We start from the raw sequence: 18,905 nt of genomic DNA on the forward strand, positions 1-18,905 counted from the left end.
TAATTCACCTTTATTTTTATAGCACTTTTATGCTGCAATGTGTGTCAAAGCAGCTTAACATAGAAGTAAAATACTGATAATACTACTAATAATAATACTTATAATAATAATAATATTATTATTATTAATAAAAAAATCATAATAATAGTTTATCCATACATACTTATCCACACTCATACACTACAGACAATTAAGCCTACCCATATCACCAGTACCACATGTCTTTGGACTGTGGGGGAAATCGGAGCACCCGGAGGAAACCCACACCTGCGCGGGGAGAACATGCAAACTCCACAAAGAAATGCCCACTGACCCAGGGGAGGCTTGAATCAGCGACCTTCTTGCTGTGAGGCAATAGCACTACCTACTGCGCCACTGCATCACTATTATTATTATTATTATTATTATTATTACATATAACAACAACAATAATAAAGATGATTATGATGAAAAAACTATATATTATTATTATTGGAAATAAGCAAATCTTCACATAATAAACCCTGCGCCTACCTTCTCCTGGTACTGTCGTCGGGACGAGTCCAGAGACTGGATGAGGGCTGTGGCGTGACCCACGAACATGGCATAGCAGGTGGCGCCGACGATCATACTGAGCATGGTGATCCAGAGGTCGGACATGCTAACGGGCGCTCGGGCTCCATACCCGATACACAACATGTGGCTCATGGCCTTGAACAGGGCGTAAGAGTACTGCTTCCCCCACGAGTCGTTCTAAGAGAGAAGATAAGAAAAGATCAGCCTTTGGAAATAATTTGGAAAATGACACATAATATACATTTCTTGAAAGAAGACTGGAAGCTTCACATTCATGCATGACAGAACTGTCTGTCTTCATACATTTACAGTACTGTGCAAAAGTCTTAGACCCCCAGTTGCATTTGTTGTTTTACTGAGGGTAATGACATGATATATTACTTTGCTTTTTCTTTATCAAAATACAACCAGAAAATACAGCTTCTAGTTGGATTTTTGAGGGTCTATTTGTTTGACATATGAAAGAACGAGTTGGAGAAAATGGAAGAATATATGAAAAATACTGAGTTTCTGTCTTGGTTTGATCTGCATTTCTGCCAGAGCTGTTGTCAATGTTGCCGGAAATTTATGTGAATCCTGAAAAGTTCAGACAGATTTTAATTCGTCATGTAATTCCTACTAGCACCTAAATTGTAATAGTGTAATAGCTTATGAAACAAACACAGTCATAAAATGGCCTGCACAGAGTCCAGACCTGAATATTATATACTGTACAGTATGTGATGTAATAGGCAATGTGAGATTCACCTGGAGAGAAAAAGAAAGATAGAACATGCTAAATCTAAACAAGAACTCTTAGAAAAGCTGAAAGATGCTTGATATTAAATAGCACATCATTTCAGAAGACTCTACAAAAAAGTTCAAGCTGTTGCTTGGTGCTAAAGAGGTCACGTTAAACACAGACTTTTGATGCTAGTCTTTTGATTCCAAAAGTAAGTTTGTTCTGAATATTGTGTACATATCTCCACCTAGTTTCTGTTTGTATATTAAAGGTATTGTTCACCCAAAAGTAATGACCCTGCCCTTGCTCCATACCTTTTAAATAGATTTGTGCAAAAGTCTTAGAGCCTACTCAAACTATGCCATCCGTACCGTGCCCAGGCCCGTTTCCCGGATCGTTTGAGAAGTGTGAGTGCGCTGAATCGGGCTCAAGCACGGTTCACTTGGCCGGCCCTGGCCCGGTTGGAAGAGGTGGGCCTGAGCGCGGTTCACTTGGGCTTTACCGCGGTACGTTTGTAGTGTGAGTGCAAAACGCGCCAAAGCCCGAAACTGAAAGCCAGACGTGACTTTTAAGGGACTGTTTCATATGGATTTATTAATCATTCTTACTGTTCAGTGAACGCAAACTGCTGTAGTTTATTAACGAACGCAAACCCCTCACTGCACGACAGCTGCGCGCCTTCAGCAGACCTCCTAATACCTGCAGCACGAGGGCTTTATGATTGTTTATGAGCCCCAAAAGTGGCGGATCTGTTCGGTGAAATATCTGACTGCGTGTCACCGCAACTCTAAGGACTATTTGGCGAAATATTTGACTGCATGTCACTGCATTTCAAACCGACTGAAACGATATAGAGAAATCTCCACTGTGCTGCTAAGTGAGAGAGCGCTTCTCACTAAACAGCACAGCATCGATGACGTAAGCGTGCCCAGGCCCGATTGTGGTTAGAGTGCGGGCCGTCGGGGGAGACGGGAGGGGGGACAAGCGTGCTTGGGCCCGGTTCGAGGCAACTGTACCTAGTGTGAGTACGGCCTTAAGCTCCCAAAGCTGGTGGTCTAAGACTTTTGCACAGTACTAAATAATCTGAGGTAAATGCCAAACCGTCTGTAGAAACACTCTTCTCTCCGAATGCATCTGACACTTTACTTAAACTCCAAGTAACAAAGACTCCAAATAACAAATAACAAAGACAATTTATTTATAAATTTTATTTAAAAAAATAAATAAATAAATAAACAAGGTTTACTTGTGAATGTACCACAAATCATGTTGAATGACTTGCTTTCTTCAATCTTAAATACCTCTTTTGCACAATTTCTTGCACAATATTGTTCTGGCTTATGTAATAATTGTATAGTCTGTCTTAGGTTATGTATATACTGTATTAAGTATTTTTAGTATATTTATAGTTAGTAGTTAGTATAGCTCTAGTAGTCCTACAAGAACACAACGTTTTGTTCCTCTGCAAATAAAGCTCAACTTCCCTCGATTTGACTAGAAATTAGTTTTTATTTCAATAATATTTGTAGATTTGCTTTAAGTTTTAGATTAGTTTTAGTTTGTTTCATTTTAGGGTTTCGCTTCGTTTTTATTTTGTGAACATGATTCTATTATGTTGTATTCATAGTTTCATGTTTTGCACAGCTTATATTAACTCCTGTTCAATCATATTTAATAAAACAATATTTGTTTGAACAGACACTGAACCCAAAGCCATATAATGCAAGATTGAAGATGTTTTGCTAATATTCCATTTCAAAAATGTCCAAATATTTTACCACAAAAGTGCTTATTAATTCAGAAAATAATTATAAATTTTGCTAAATATTGTCTTACTTTAGCTATTTTTTTAGGAAGTTCTGTTTCTATTCAGTTATAGTTTTACATGTATTGCAATTTAATAAATAATAAATAAATAAATAAATAAAACATTTTATTAAAATTCACTAAAGGTATTTTTGACAAATTGTTTTGCCCACTAAAAAAGCATTGCTGTACTTACACTTTCTCTCTTTGTTTTTTTTGTTGTTTTTTTTTATAATCTATCCACACTTAAACACTATGCTTTAAAAACTTTTTCAGCTTGTTCAAACTGCTTATTTAAAAAAATAATAAGTTGCAAACACAATTCTTAAGGTTTTTGGGGGGACAACTTATTTTTTTACATTCAATCCAAGTAAATTCTTAAAAAAAACAATTAGGTTAACTTAATTTATTTGACAATATGAAATAATTTAAAGTGCATTCTCACATACAAATACATACACATACACAAACAGTACATATGGACAGAAAATTCCCCTACTTTGCACTCTTTTGTCTCAATTGCAGTGAATTGTAAAAACAAGTGATGGTTTGGAGTCTGCTAATCAACTGTGATTTCTTTCATTATCTGCTGTCGGTTGATGTACGGCTTTGTGGATCCTCTCGCAGGACACTTTCTGTCCTCTCGCAGGCTATTAGCGTAGCTCTGTTTAATGGAGAACTGAGCGAATGGAAAGAGACAAACTGTACTGCAGCCTGTCTGAGCCGCTTCACAATCAATACATCAGCTCATCTAAACTACATGCTGAAGCAGACCCTATCCAAGCTGTTTTGATATAATATAATATAATATAATATAATATAATATAATATAATATAATATAATATAATATAATAAATATAATATAATATAATATAATATAATATAATATAATATAATATAATATAATATAATATAATATAATATTAGAATGGGTATTAATAAAAGAAAAAAACACAATATATTATGTAATATAACATTTGTATTTGCATTTAATGCATTTATTTGCAATATTCTTTTTGTTATTTGCTATTATATATATATATATATATATATATATATATATATATATATATATATATATATATATATATATATATATATATATTACAATGGATATTAATGAAAAAAAACATAAATACATAAATAAAACTTAATTAAATATTTTATTTAAAAAGTGTAAAAAAACACAATATAATATAATATACAATTTTATTTTCATTTAATTGAATTTATTAGCAATTTTTATTTGCATTATTATTATTTTTTATTTGCTCGACTGTTAATTAACATTCATTCATTCATTTTCTTGTCGGCTTAGTCCCTTTATTAATCTGGGGTTGCCAAAGCAGAATGAACCGCCAACTTATCCAGCAAGTTTTTACGCAGCGGATGCCCTTCCAGCCGCAACCCATCTCTGGGAAACATCCACACACATTCACACACACATTCACACACACACTCATACACTACGGACAATTTAGCCTACCCAATTCACCAGTACCACTAGTTTTTGGATTGTGGAGGAAACCTAAGCACCCGGAGGAAACCAACGCGAACGCAGGGAGAACATGCACACTCCACACAGAAACGCCAACTGAGCCAAGGCTCGAATCAGTGACCTTCTTGCTGTGAGGCGACAGCACTACCTACTGCGCCACTGCTTTGCCTTGTAAATTAACATTTTCCTAAAATTATATTAAATATTTATATTTTAATATAGAAAACTGAATAGACTGTACTTTGAAATATATGAATAAATGAATTAATAAATAAATTAATAATATTATATAATATAATAATGGATATTAAACTATATTAAAATGGATATTAATAAAAGGTCAAAAAAACTTGATAAAATATTTTATTTGAAATAAAAGTGTAAAAAACACAATATAATATAACAAGTATACAATTTTAATTGCATTTTCTTTGCAATTTAAATTTGCAATATACTTTTTTTATTTGCATGATTGTAAATTAACAATTTCCTAAAATTATATTAAATACTTATATTGTATTATATAGAAAACTGAGTAGACTGTATACTTTGAAATATATTAATAAATGACTGAATAAATGATAATAAAATATTATATTATGTCATTATATTATATTATATTATATTATATTATATTATATTATATTATATTATATTATATTATATTATATTATATTATATTATATTATATTATATTATATTAAAATGGGTATTCATAAAAGCAAAAAAAAAACATAAATACATCAAATAAAATTCGATTAAACATTTTATTTGAAATAAAAGTGTAAAACAACACAATATTATATAATATAATATAATATAATATAATATAATATAATATAATATAATATAATATAATATAATATAATATAACATTTTATTTGCATTTAATTGCATTTATTTATTTTTTCTTTGCATGGCTGTGAATAACATTTTAAATATTTATATTTAAATATAGAAAACTGAGTAGAATGTATACTTTGAATTAGAATAAATGTTAAAAAGAATAATATAATATAATATAATATAATATAATATAATATAATATAATATAATATAATATAATATAATATAATATAATACAATACAATTTGGGATTTTTTATTTTACATGACTATAAATCTTTTTGCTATAGAATGTACAGTATACTAATGAAAGTAAAAATCTAAAATAAATAAAAATACAATTTGATTAAATATTTTATTCAAAAATAGAACACTGACTAGACTGTGTACCTTGAAATAAAAGTTCAAAGAATTAATATAGGCAAGGCTAGTTTAATTTTTATAGCACATTTCAGGCAAAATGGTAATTCAAAGTGCTTTACATAAACAATAATAAGAGAAACAAGTATAAATATATAAAAAGAACAAAGATCTGCTTGGAAACCAGATTGAAAATTGTCTAAACATCCCTCAGAGCTTAAGAACGTGTTAACTTGGTTAAAAACTGCTTTTTCAATAATTTTGCCAATGAAGCGGAGATTTGAAATCAGTCTAGTTGCTCAATAGGTTGTTACCCAGGTTACTCTTTTCAGAAAGGGTTTAACAACTGCAGTTTTAAGGCAGTTTGGAAAAGTGCAAATGTTATTTATGTTTATAAGGTTTGAAAAAAAGTCTGCTCAGCAATGTTTATTTTCTCATTAAAAGCAAGAAGATTGTAGTTTAAGACTGTAGTTATAATGGACTACTAGTTTTATCTTTTTCCACATGTGCTCAGCTTTTCTGAATTTAAGATTATTTTGGTGTCTTTTCATCATTTGTACTATTGTTTCTCCAAGGTGTTTTTTTTGTCTCCCAGTCCTCTTCCTGACTTTAACAAGAGCCATGTCATTCATGACATTCTTAACATGTAATAAATATGTATTATAATATATAATAAAAACTTTATAATAAAATTATAAAGTTAATAATTAATAATATAATATAATATAATATAATATAATATAATATAATATAATATAATATAATATAATATAATATAATATAATATAATATAATATAATATAATATAATACATTTAGTATCTATTATTCATCATTCAAACATGAATTCCAGGTATAGTAAAATCTTTTTACAGTCATTTAAAACAATCCCTTTTTAATCCATTGCTTTTATATAAAAAAAAAAAAAAAAAAACCTTTGTTGAATCAGCAGTGGATATTTTAGGTATGCTGTACAAAACTTAACAATGCTCTGTTCATGTCAGATAAATTTGCTTCCCAGACTTATTTTATATCCGGAAGCTATTCTGAGTTTGCTCTGTCACTCCTCAATGTCAGCATTACTCGAAGACATTAGTTAGACTGACTAAAACAATCCCCATATTATTTCCCGATGGCCTCAGCTCTGCACTGGAGGCATGTGACAGTTCGGTGTTCATGGATGGAGTCTGGAATGGAATTGCTGACTACTCAAATCTCTTCTTGCTCTTTTTTGAGGAGGAAAAACTGCTGAGGAAGCCGACAAAAGCTCATTGAAACCGCTATTAAACCTGTGCACCGTGGCCTGCCAACCCACAGGGCTCTCAAACGCCATTCAGAATAACTCAGACAGAATAACTTTATGGGTTTATTAACTCCAGTACTGAGTAACAAATTAATAGAACATCTCATCTCCACGCTGATTGCATTTTTCAATGAAAGACTGGTGGTTTCATATTGAACTGCAACCCCAAATCAGAAAAAGTAGGAAAAGGCAGGAAAAAACAAAAGGCAAACAAAAAGTAAATAGTAGTAAATATATTTCCAAATTTACTTTGACTTCATTTCATTGCAGTATTTCATTGTAGACGATATGAACACAATATTTTACTAACCCAGGCTCATTCTGAAAATGTAGTCCCGTAGACCTTTCCGGAGACCGCAATATACTTTCCAGGAGGTACGTGACCCACCCTCCTCCCTCCTAAAACACAACCAAAAATTTTTAAAAGCTGTCCAGAAAAAGAAAAGCCCTCGTCTGATTTTTTTTTTTTTTACCACGTTTTCGGATTTTACCACATTCTCACCCTGTTATGAACTCTTGCACTTAATTTTTTTGGATTCTGTTTTTGTCTTACCTGATTTCTGGAACCGATCTTCCTCGGGCTTAAGCCCAGTCGTCATCGTACATGACGAGCTAGCCGGACAAACTGGTTGCGTCGGGAAAGCACTCCACACATTGGTGAGTGCTCAGCCGGTATGCGTAAAAAGGAAGGGTGTAACAATACCCTGTAGCGTTTGCTTAAAAAAATTAAATGCAGCCATACGTACCTCGGTTTACATAATTCGCAGTCTCCGGAAACATGCGCGGGACTACTATTTCAGAATGAGCCTGGGTTGAATATTTCATGTTTTGTCTGGTCAACCTGCAACATATTCTAAAAAAAGAAGTAAAGGATCATCCAGACTATTACCAGCAACAAGTCCTAAAGCCAGGGTCTTTCGTGGAATTGGGTTGTGTCAGTGCTCTGGGCAAGCATCACTTGTCACTCTGTGATGGCGTCATTAATGCTGAAAAGTACACAGAGGTTTTTCCTAGGGGCGCCCATGCATATTTTAACAAGTCAATGCAAAATCACATTCTGCACACATTACAAAGCCCTGGCTGCGGAGGAAAAGGATACAGGTATTTGACTGGCCTGCCTGCAATAACGACCTGTTTCCAGCTGAGAATGTGTTGCGCACTTTGAAGTGCAAAATGCAACAAAGAATACCCTGTACTGTTACCTAACTTAAGACGTTTGCACCAAGAATGGGTCAAAATTACTGTACACCTAAAACACTTCATCTCTTGGTGTCTTCGGTCCTTAAATGTCCTTTATGTGTTGTGAAAAGAAAAAATGTCCTTTATGTGTTGTGAAAAGGAATTACAGTGGTAAATTTTTTACTGTTTCAACTTTTTTTGAAATGTGTTGCAAGAACCAAAATTTAAATATAAGTTTATTAAAAAAAAATCATGAGGACCACATTAAATACATTCATTCATTCATTCATTTTCTTGTCGGCTTAGTCCCTTTAGTCGCCACAGCGGAATGAACCGCCAACTTATCCACGCAAGGCAGGGAGAACATGCAAACTCCACACAGAAACGCCAACTGAGCCAAGGTTCGAACCAGCGACCCAACGACCTTCTTGCTGTGAGGCGAAAGCACTACCTACTGCGCCACTGCCTCACCCTACACACCAAATAATTTTGTTGTATTGTCTACAATGAAATACAAGTCAGAGTAAATTTAGAAAACACTTTTTTTTTCATTTGCGTTTTCTACTGTCTCAACTTTTAAGGTGTCTAAACATTTCGTGAGTAAAAAAATGCAAGTACATCTGACTGAAAAAATCTTGCTTAAAACATTTTAAAATATATCATTTCCATTTACCTGTTGTAATTTACCTGTAACTGTCATACTTTAACAATTGGAAGTAGTGAAATTATTACACATTACTTAAAGACAATAATCTTATTCAAAAAAGTGAGTTTGCTTTTTGTGATTTGTATGCAACACTCAAAGAGCTTCCCCTGCCATTTCCGATGACCAGACATTCAAGAAAATCAGTCCATCCCAATTAAACTGGCTCCACAAACAGCAGCTACAATCTCTCGTTCTCCACACTCAGACACTGTTTTACCTAATACTTCATACCACCGTATTTGATAGCTGCGAGTCCCTAAGTGGTCTGCGGATAATTAGAGAGGCCACTTTGTGAAATATGTTGATTGGCTGATAATCTATGTGTACAGTATGACACATAGACACCACTGCACAAGGTATATCAGAGAGGAGAGAGACAGTGAATGAAAAACAATAGCACACTTGGTGTTTATGTGTGTCCATGCGATGCTCAGGTCATATTGCACAGCTAATCCTCATAATAACCTCACGGGACACTCGTGTGTGCACACGTGAGTAATCCATTGTTCAGTACACTGCTAAAACAAGCACATCCAATGACTTTGCACACAGTGTTGGGACAATTCTGAATATTTCACAATTTAAGGTTGTAAACCATAGCCTACTTATTATTTTAGTGTAGATTGTAAGAATTTATTATGTAAGCTGATTTTAGCTGGTTGACCAGCCTGGTTTTAGAAGGGTTTAGGCCATTTCCAAGCTAGTTTCCAGACATTTCCAGCCTGGTTTTAGCTGGTCAGGCTGGAAAATGTCCAGCTAAAACCAGCCTAGTTTAAGCTGGACATAGCTGGTTAGGCAAATCAAGCTAGTTTTAGCTCGTTATCTCCCAGCCTGAACAGCTACGAACCAAGGCTGGAAACCAGCTTTGGAAATGGCTAAAACCCCTCTAAAACCAGGTTGGTCAACCAGCTAAAACCAGCCAACCAGCCTAGACTGGTTTAAGCAGTTTTTTCAGCAGGGTAGCTAATTGTATTAGCTTTTAAAGTAAACCTATTGTGTATCTAATACTCTGTTAATTAGTCAATATGAAAATTAAATAGAAAGTAGAGAAGCTTGTTGGTATTTAGCATTTAAAGCATGTTTGAAACGATCTTAATGAACTAAAAATGGTGGTTATTGTAATAAACAAATTTTAGCAGCAATGTTTTAACCACTGTTAGCATGAAATTAAAATATTAGGTATTTTGGAAATAACATTTTTGAATGTTTAACATGGTGGAGCTTGTGTTGTTAGCATGAATAAGCATATTGCTAGTAGTCGATAGCTAATACGTTTTACCATATCGGTAGAATGAATATGCTAGCATTTTTTTAACCCATGGCTAACACTAGTTGTTGGTAATATGTTTTACAATATTTTTGTGCTGTTCACGTGAATTGGTCCATAGTTATGTTATGAATAGGCCTAGCAAAGTCATGGTAAATTGTAAAGCTTTGTAAAAATAGTAAAAAATGGTAAACTGATATACAGGTTGCTCTCCTCAAGCAGGTCTTAAGCTCTCAGACAAAACCAGACATGCATTCATTGAAATTCAATCCAATCCAGCCATTCCAGCTAATCACACGCTGCGTTACCAGGCCCAGAGTGTCAGAAAAGGGTAATAAGGGGCTCCAGTAAACCACCTCCACCTGATGAGGCGTTTGCATCTGAGCATGCAGAGTGGCATTTTTGTAATCTTCCAACATTCACTTATTAAAAGGAAAGTGTAGACCAGTGACAGAACTGAGATGTTGTAATTAGTCCCTGAACCCTTTTGTAGATGGAATAAGACTGTTGTTTTAGCCGATAATGATGTCGGGAAAAAGACGGGAAAAGTTAGGTATAGAAATAGTTACCACCTAGCAGTGTATTAAAAGCACAGCTTAGCAAACAAATGAAACACCTTGCCAACCAATTACAACATATCATAAGCTGATTTTTTGCACATTGTCTTTAGTTTTTTTCTTCAGCATTTACATGGTAAATTTATACGTTATTCGGATCATTCTTAAATGTATTTATTTAAAATAAGTATTTATTTATTTATTGCTGTAATATCATAAAAAGTCATTTACTTATTATTTATGTTTATTATCAATATTTATGCCAGAAATCAGCATTTTGTGGCTTTAATACACACATGTACATGTATGAATCACAGGATATAGCTATTGGGGTGCTTCAAGGCTCTGTTTTTGTACTTCGTTAATTCTCTATCTACACAATCACTGGCATATATCACTAAGAACATGGTTTGTCCTATCTCTTTTATGTTGATAACATGATAACACTCGTATCACTTGTATTATCTTTGTACTGAGTCACAAAATAAGAGAAAATCCTGTCTACAAGCTGATTTCATTTAAAGACTGATTAAGGCTTAATTGCTAAAGGATGAAACACAGGCTTAATCATGTTATATATATATATATATATATATATATATATATATATATATATATATATATATATATATATATATATATATAAATATATATATATATATATATATATATATATATATATATATATATATATATATATATATATATATATATATATTTCTTGTAATGTAAACACGCACACACACACACACACACACACACACACATATGAAGAGTTCCGATGCAAAAACACTCTAAATGCCGTCTGAAATGTTTTCCTAAAATTTGCATTTTTTCTCAGCCTCCTTTGTTTGTTTAGTTATTTCACTTTAAAGGCAATGATAAGAACTTATTAATCACTATAAAAGTAAAATTATTGAGCCCACACACAGGAGACAGGGAAACATGCTAAATTTGGAAGAAAATATCAAATGGCATTCAGAGGTTTTGCATGTGTGTGAATATGTGTCACATATAAGTGTCACAATTAAAAAAAAGAAAATTATTAATTTGTTTTTCATTGATTTATACTTTAAGATCGGACAATATTTGATCGAGATACAACTTTTGGAAAATCTGTAATCTGGGGTTTTAAAAAAATATACATTTTGAAAAAAATATTTTAAGTTGCCGACATAAAGTGAAATGCAGTTTGAAAATGATGTTTTGATAGATTTACAGTTAGTAAAAAATAAACATCTTAAAGGAACATTAAAATCACTTTTTATATTCTTATATATTTTATATTCTAATAATCTTTCCCAATTTGTCATAAAAGAAAACTCTATATAGTATAATATAATACAATATAATATAATATAATATAATATAATATAATATAATATAATATAATATAATGTAATGTAATGTAATGTAATATAATATAATATAATATAATATAATATAATATAATATAATATAATATATAAAAACAATATATTTTTGGCTATATATACTAAAGACCATTGTTGTTATAGTTACAAAAAAAATAGTGACTACTTGCAGTTACTACTTCTTTAAAGCAAGTTATCCAATTACTTCATCGTTTACTTACACCAAAAAATAATGCATTACTGGTAAAAGTAACTGTTGAGTTAATCTTCCAAACATTTCTAGTGCTCTCATTAATAACTTCACTTATGTGCTGCATAAAGACCTTGAGTATGAAAACTAGCAACAATATAAAACAAACACAAAACGTTTATGAAATAAATAAATGAAAACAACCAGAAAAATCATTCAGAATCATAATATCACTCACTCACTCACTCACTCACTCACTCACTCACTCACTCACTCACTCACTCACTCACTCACTCATTTATTAGTTTTAAATCGTTTTTTATATTTTTCAGTTTAGTTTTCTGGGTTTATTTTTATCTGCTGGTTTCTCTGTCTGCCTCTATCTGTCTCCTCCTACCTGTCTGTTTTTCTTCGTCTCTCACCTTTTTTCTTCTCTTCTCCCAGTATTTCTCCTGATGGATGTCCAAACTGACATGTGAGATAAAAGCAAAGGCCAAGCAATCGGCTCAACGGGTCTCTTGAGAATCAAAAGCAATCTTTTGCAGGCTTCCAAACACATTCCAGCTTTATCCCTTATATCTGGTAATTAATTACTATAACAAGTAGACTTTATTAAAAACAAGTGTGAGCTATTGATTTGGGAAGTCTCAGGAGATGTGGCAAAAACATAAAGGACTGCTGCACCTTAAATACAACTAGAGCTTCATCAACAGAAGCTTGATCAATATTTTGGATCCTTTTTCATTTGACAGTCATGCACTTACTGCTGTGGAAAGAGAAAAGAGGATTTACTGGGTTTATTAGGTATGGGGTTTGAGTAAAATTGTAATATTTGTTTTTATTCTTTAAAGGTCTGATAAAATGTCTTCCGAATTACAAATAAAAAATACATTTGGGGCTCTGTTTAACGATGGCGCATTTAATATTTACATGGTAGACTTTCTAAGTGGAAAAACTGAATGCTTTTACTAGCAAGAAAACAGTTAAACAGACCATCTGCACTGTGAGGATAAAGAATAAGCCTCCTCCATTTGGCCTATTTACTTTCTCTTTACTTTACATTTACTCTTGACTTTACTTTTATTTTACTTTCGTGGAGTAAGGAAACAGTGCTGCACTCCACTGAAGACATACATTAGCCTGCATATTTAATTTTGTTTGTTAAATTATTTTCTAATTTCCAGCAAATGAATAAATGAACAATGATAATGAAGTCTTATAGTTATATCCAAACACGCAACTTATTCTTATGCGTTATATGGTGATGCATGTGTCTTCAAAACCCAACAGTTGGACAAATTTAAACTTATTTTTATTAAAACAAATGTAAATATGCATATATTAAATAATCCTACTAATAATAAAAACATTATACAAATGTAAATTGCCATGGATAAACTAAAAAAAGTCACCCGGTGAAGGAGGCATGGAGGCAGTGATTTTTATACTTATGTATATTTAAAATTTTAATCCTTGAATATTTTTTTCATATGTAAAGATATTTGCATATTGGTGTACATCCTGTGTGTATTAAGCAATGTGTACGCTTTTAAGGCACTTAACTAACATGCTCTGTGCAGGACTTTAGGCCAGCTTTTAGTTGTTCAATGGCGCTGTCTGTTTCAGTTCCTCAAAATAGCAACGCGCCAACAATATGCCTTAACACACCTCCTTTTCAGACCAGCACTCCCATGAGTCCACAAAGTGGCGCAAATGGATTTAATATTTAAACAAAGTGGTGCAAAACATGAAAATTACTGTTGCGCTGGTCTGAAAATAGCAACAAATCTCGCCATACACATCTCGTGCCTTATTGCTTATTGCGGGTGTATAATAGGGCCCTTAGAGTTTTTTTTTTTTTAGCCATTTTTTACACATATTATTTTAATATTTGTTTTACTCTATAAAGGTCTGATGAAATGGGTTCCAAAATTCAAAATACAATTAGAACTTTTCTAAAAATAAAGTTAATAAAGTCCAAATATGAATACAAAAGTATCTGCAGTTGGCAGAGGTGCCACCTTTATTTAAAATATGTAAATTTATTTAAACAAAATATTTCATTTAAATTAGCAAACAAAATATCTTAAGTACTTTTTTAAGTAGCCTCTTCACATTTTTCTATAAATAAATTAGTCAATGTATTGGACAGCAGAATTATGGCCCTAAATAAATGACATATAATGCACTGTTTTTGTTAGATTTACATTTGAAATTCCTATCATATATCATATCATATCATATCAAATCATATCATATCATGCTATATAATGTGATGTAATAGTATACCCCCAAAATCCAAACCCAAATAACTCAATTGGACACAAACCAAATCAAATAGTCTGTAATCCATTCAGGGAGTTGATATAGACTCTCAAAAGAGTTTAAATGTAATCATGATTAGGAAAAGGTAGAAATAAAAATGTCTGGCACTGCAAATTCTGGGCTGCCTTTGTGCCTCGAGCTGCAATTTTATTTTTTTATGACTATTTGTTTCTCCTAAACCTGAGAGGATTAGTGATCTTCTACTTTTTTTCTAATTTGGCTTTCTGCAATATCATCTACGCTCATGATCACTTGCAGAATGACTCCTCGTTATGATGGTCTTTATAATTGTCTTGAGAAATGCAGCCTTTGGTTGAAACAGAAAAATAGCAAACTGCACATAGCGTTCATATAATACAATTATTGCTGCCTAATACTATTATAAATGTTTTTGTTTGTTTTAAACTAAGGTAGGGTGTTAATAAAATTAATTTGGAACATAATTACAGGCAATTGTTATGATTACCAGCAATCTACTGGCTGGAGATCGCTGGTAAACACACAGTTCTCTAAAGAACTACAAATCTGCCAGAATATGGACTACAAGTTCCAGTCATGCACCGCTTACACGCAACTGTTCCTCATTGTGTGGATTTCACATACTCACGGCTGGGAACTGCTCATGAACTGATTACATAGACTATATACACTTCACACACGAACATGTCTTTGCTGAGTCATGTTAAGAGTATTGTGAACATTACGACACATTTTCCTTGCTTTGTTTGTTTTTATATGTTGTCTGCTGCCTGCCTTTTGACTCCTTACCTGTGTATTTGACTACGACTCTAGATTTGCTTACATACATCTGTTTGCTCCTGTTTATGACCTTTCTCTGCGTAATAAACCCTGCATTTGGATCCACACTCTATCAGCGTCCCATTTACATTACACCAATAACTCATTGCATGATCAAGTCTAAAATTGCCCCTAAATAAGTTATAAATATCATATTTATATAATTATTTATATAATCTATTGTCAAATAAGTAATGTGAGCAATTAGAATAATTTGTAAAATCACATAATTTAATATATGAAACATTTTTAATTGCTTGACTATTTATTTATTATTTTAATTTAAATAGTGTTGGATTGATAACAGGACGTGAGGGGACGTTTAATCATAATAAACATTTATATAAAATATTTAAATAAAATATGAAAAGTAGTATGGTATTTTGTTGACTGTTGACTCATTTGGATGTTTAGTTAAAATAAATAAATACAATTAAATACTATCAATTAAATACAATTAAATGAAATACAATACAATGATATTTAATTTAATTAATTTTAATTTAATTGTGTTGTATTTAATTTAATTTTTAATTAAATTTTAATTTATTGTGTTTTGTATTTAATTTAATTTAATTTAATTTAATTTAATTTAATTTAATTTAATTTAATTTAATTTAATTTAATTTAATTTAATTTAATTTAATTTATACAGTGCAATATAATTAAATTGATGCATTGCATCATGCAATATGATAATTATATGGCAGATACGTGTATCAATTCTGATTCTTCAAGCTTTGTATAACTTTACCATTGCATAGCCACAAATACCCTTTAAAGTATGAAATCTCGCCTCTCGCACAAATAATTACAAAGAAATATAAAAAAACTTAAGTTAACATGGCATTTTAAAAAAAAGTCTGTAATCATATTTTATTATAAAATGCACTCAGTTTTATTTGCCAAAAATAAATAAATAAATAAATAAATAAATAAATAAAATAAATAAATAAAATCACAGTGCAGTGATGCTTTTCTGAAATATCTACTACAAAATAGCACAAAACAGCGCCCCCTATCCAAGCCTTACAGCACAGAAAACAAAGCTCATTATTCCAAATAGACATGAGATGTTTTCCACATGCATTTAGGACAAAAACGTGGCTGCACAGGAGAGGATAGCATTGGAGCTTACAGTGTACAATACGCCATGCATTGTGGGTGAGAAGTTTAAGCAGGAAGATAATGAGTCAGGTAGTAGCGCTTCTTATTATAAATAAGCTGGAAATCACCTTTGTTCTACTGGGCTTTTCCCCTCTGATGAGCTACCTTGCAATAAAAATTTAAATGAGGCTCTGTCTTTTCTTAAAACACACACACATAGACACAAAAAGGCCACACACATACATATTTCTGCTTCTCTCCGCCTTATCGCTTTAACGAGCCACAAGTTTGAAAGCGTTTCCAGAAAACAGGGGTCATTTAGAGAGTACTGTAATGATATTCTGCCTAATTCAGCATTACAGAAGATCAAGAGTCGTATATGGAAGATAAGAGGGCTTAAGGAAGTTGTGAGCTGCATGACATTGCTGGATTTAATGCATATTATAGGGGTTTTCTGTTGAGATGGATCAGATGAGCTTGCTTCGGAGCAAAACAGAACAGAATATAATCAATGTGTGTACTGTATTTAGCATTTTTTTGCCGTTTACTTTCTCCATAGGCTCCAGGAGGAATCAGGACATGACTTGGACCTGAACATATATGTTTGAAAATAAGAAGAAGACAATAACAGGTAGGAGATGGTGCACTTAAAGTCGCTTGTTAAAACATGAACTGCTGTTTGCATGAAGCATTGTTGAGGAAATGCATATGATGAAACCGTCTTACAGTGTTTTAAGTTATGTTGGATATAGCAAGCTGCAAAACTAAAATATAGTGTATAATGATGTCTTTTACTGGTATACCAATGTGTTCTAAACATCCATCCATCCACACATCGTTTACTCCATCCATCCTTCCATCCATTAATCCATCCATCCATTCGTCAATCAGTTTATCCATCCATCCATATATTCATTCATTCATCCACACATTGTTTACTCCATCCATCCATCATCTATCCATTCATCTATCGATACATCTATCCAACCATCCATCCATAATTTTTTCCATCCATTAACCATACCTTTATCCATCCATCCACATTTGATTCATCCATTTATCATTCATTAATTTTTTTCCATCCATCAATTCATCCACACATTGTTTACTCCATCCATCCATCTATCAATTTTCCATCTGTTCAATAACACATTTTTTACTCTGACCATTCATCCATCCATCTATTCATTCATTCATTCATCCACACATTGTTTACTCCAACCATCCATCCACTCATCCGTCCATCCACACATTGTTCACTCCATCTACAATGTATGTTCTTAACTGTTTGTTCTTAATTGTTTTGTTTTATTTATTTTTACTGTCTGTTTAGACAATGTTGTAGCACCTTTTATGCCCAAGACAAATTTCCTCTCGGGGACAAATAAAGTTAAACCTAAACCTAAACCTAAATATCTGGGGTTCTATATGGACAGTCTATGGACAGTGTCAACACACATTGACAGCTTATGCACACAACTACAACAGAGGCTTTATTTTTTTAAGAAGGCTGAGATTTTATGGGGTGGGTAGCAATATCTTGCTTGTTTTTTACAGAGCTATGTTTGACAGTCTTATTCGCTATGGAATCAGAGTCTGATTTGGAACCCTGTCTGTTCAATTAAAAAATAAACTGGTTCATATTCAAAAAACAGCCTTGAAAATAATAGGAACAAAGCAATACAAGCCCATACAGACTCTAGATGAACAGGCGGTTATGAGAAGAGCCATAAATATTACTGCTGATTCCAAACATCCTCTTTTTAGTGAATATCAGATGTTACCATCAGGAAAAGGGCAGAGAATGCCAATGTGTAAAACTAATAGACTGAAGCTTTCGTTTGTTCCTACCTCGATTAAACTCTACCAATAACACTGCATGTGTAGTATGTTAGCACCTTGACTGGGTTCTGTGTTTTATATATTTCATATTTATATACGGTCTTATCTTGTAAACAATGTATGTTCTTAATTGTTTTTTGGTGTTGTAGCACCTTTTTGCCCAAGGCAAATTTCCTCTCGGGGACAAATAAAGTGTATCCTATCCTATCCTATCCTATCTATCTATCCACACATTGTTTACTCCTTCCATCCATCCATCCATCCATCCATCCATCCAGCCACACATTGGCTACTCTATTGTTTACTTAATCCATCCATCCATTAATCATTTTCCATCCATCCATCCATCCATCTATTCATTCATTCATTCATTCATTCATTCATTCATTCATTCATTCATTCATTCATTCATTCATTTATTCATTCATTCATTCATTCATTCATTCATTCTTCATTCATTCATTCATTCATCC

General features: G+C 32.4%; 1 protein-coding gene and 1 long non-coding RNA gene across 6 annotated transcripts in view; one reads left to right on the forward strand and one right to left on the reverse strand.

The window, feature by feature from the left end:
• LOC141379990 (uncharacterized) overlaps window positions 1-18,905 on the forward strand; it is a 225,950-nt gene that overhangs the window by 72,335 nt on the left and 134,710 nt on the right. For all 3 annotated transcript variants that reach the window (XR_015520054.1, XR_015520053.1, XR_015520052.1), the window contains exon 2: window positions 17,150-17,221. This is a non-coding gene — a long non-coding RNA (uncharacterized LOC141379990). The remainder of the gene's footprint in view (window positions 1-17,149; window positions 17,222-18,905) is intronic.
• Window positions 1-18,905, reverse strand: part of hcn1 (hyperpolarization activated cyclic nucleotide-gated potassium channel 1) — a 200,515-nt gene that overhangs the window by 65,935 nt on the left and 115,675 nt on the right. For all 3 annotated transcript variants that reach the window (XM_087300883.1, XM_087300881.1, XM_087300882.1), the window contains exon 4: window positions 514-732. In XM_087300883.1, coding sequence (XP_087157009.1) covers window positions 514-732 — 219 coding nt within the window. The remainder of the gene's footprint in view (window positions 1-513; window positions 733-18,905) is intronic.

This window comes from Danio rerio, chromosome 21 (assembly GCF_052040795.2).
Source record: "Danio rerio strain M-AB ecotype USA chromosome 21, GRCz13ab, whole genome shotgun sequence".
Classification (NCBI taxonomy): domain Eukaryota; kingdom Metazoa; phylum Chordata; class Actinopteri; order Cypriniformes; family Danionidae; genus Danio; species Danio rerio.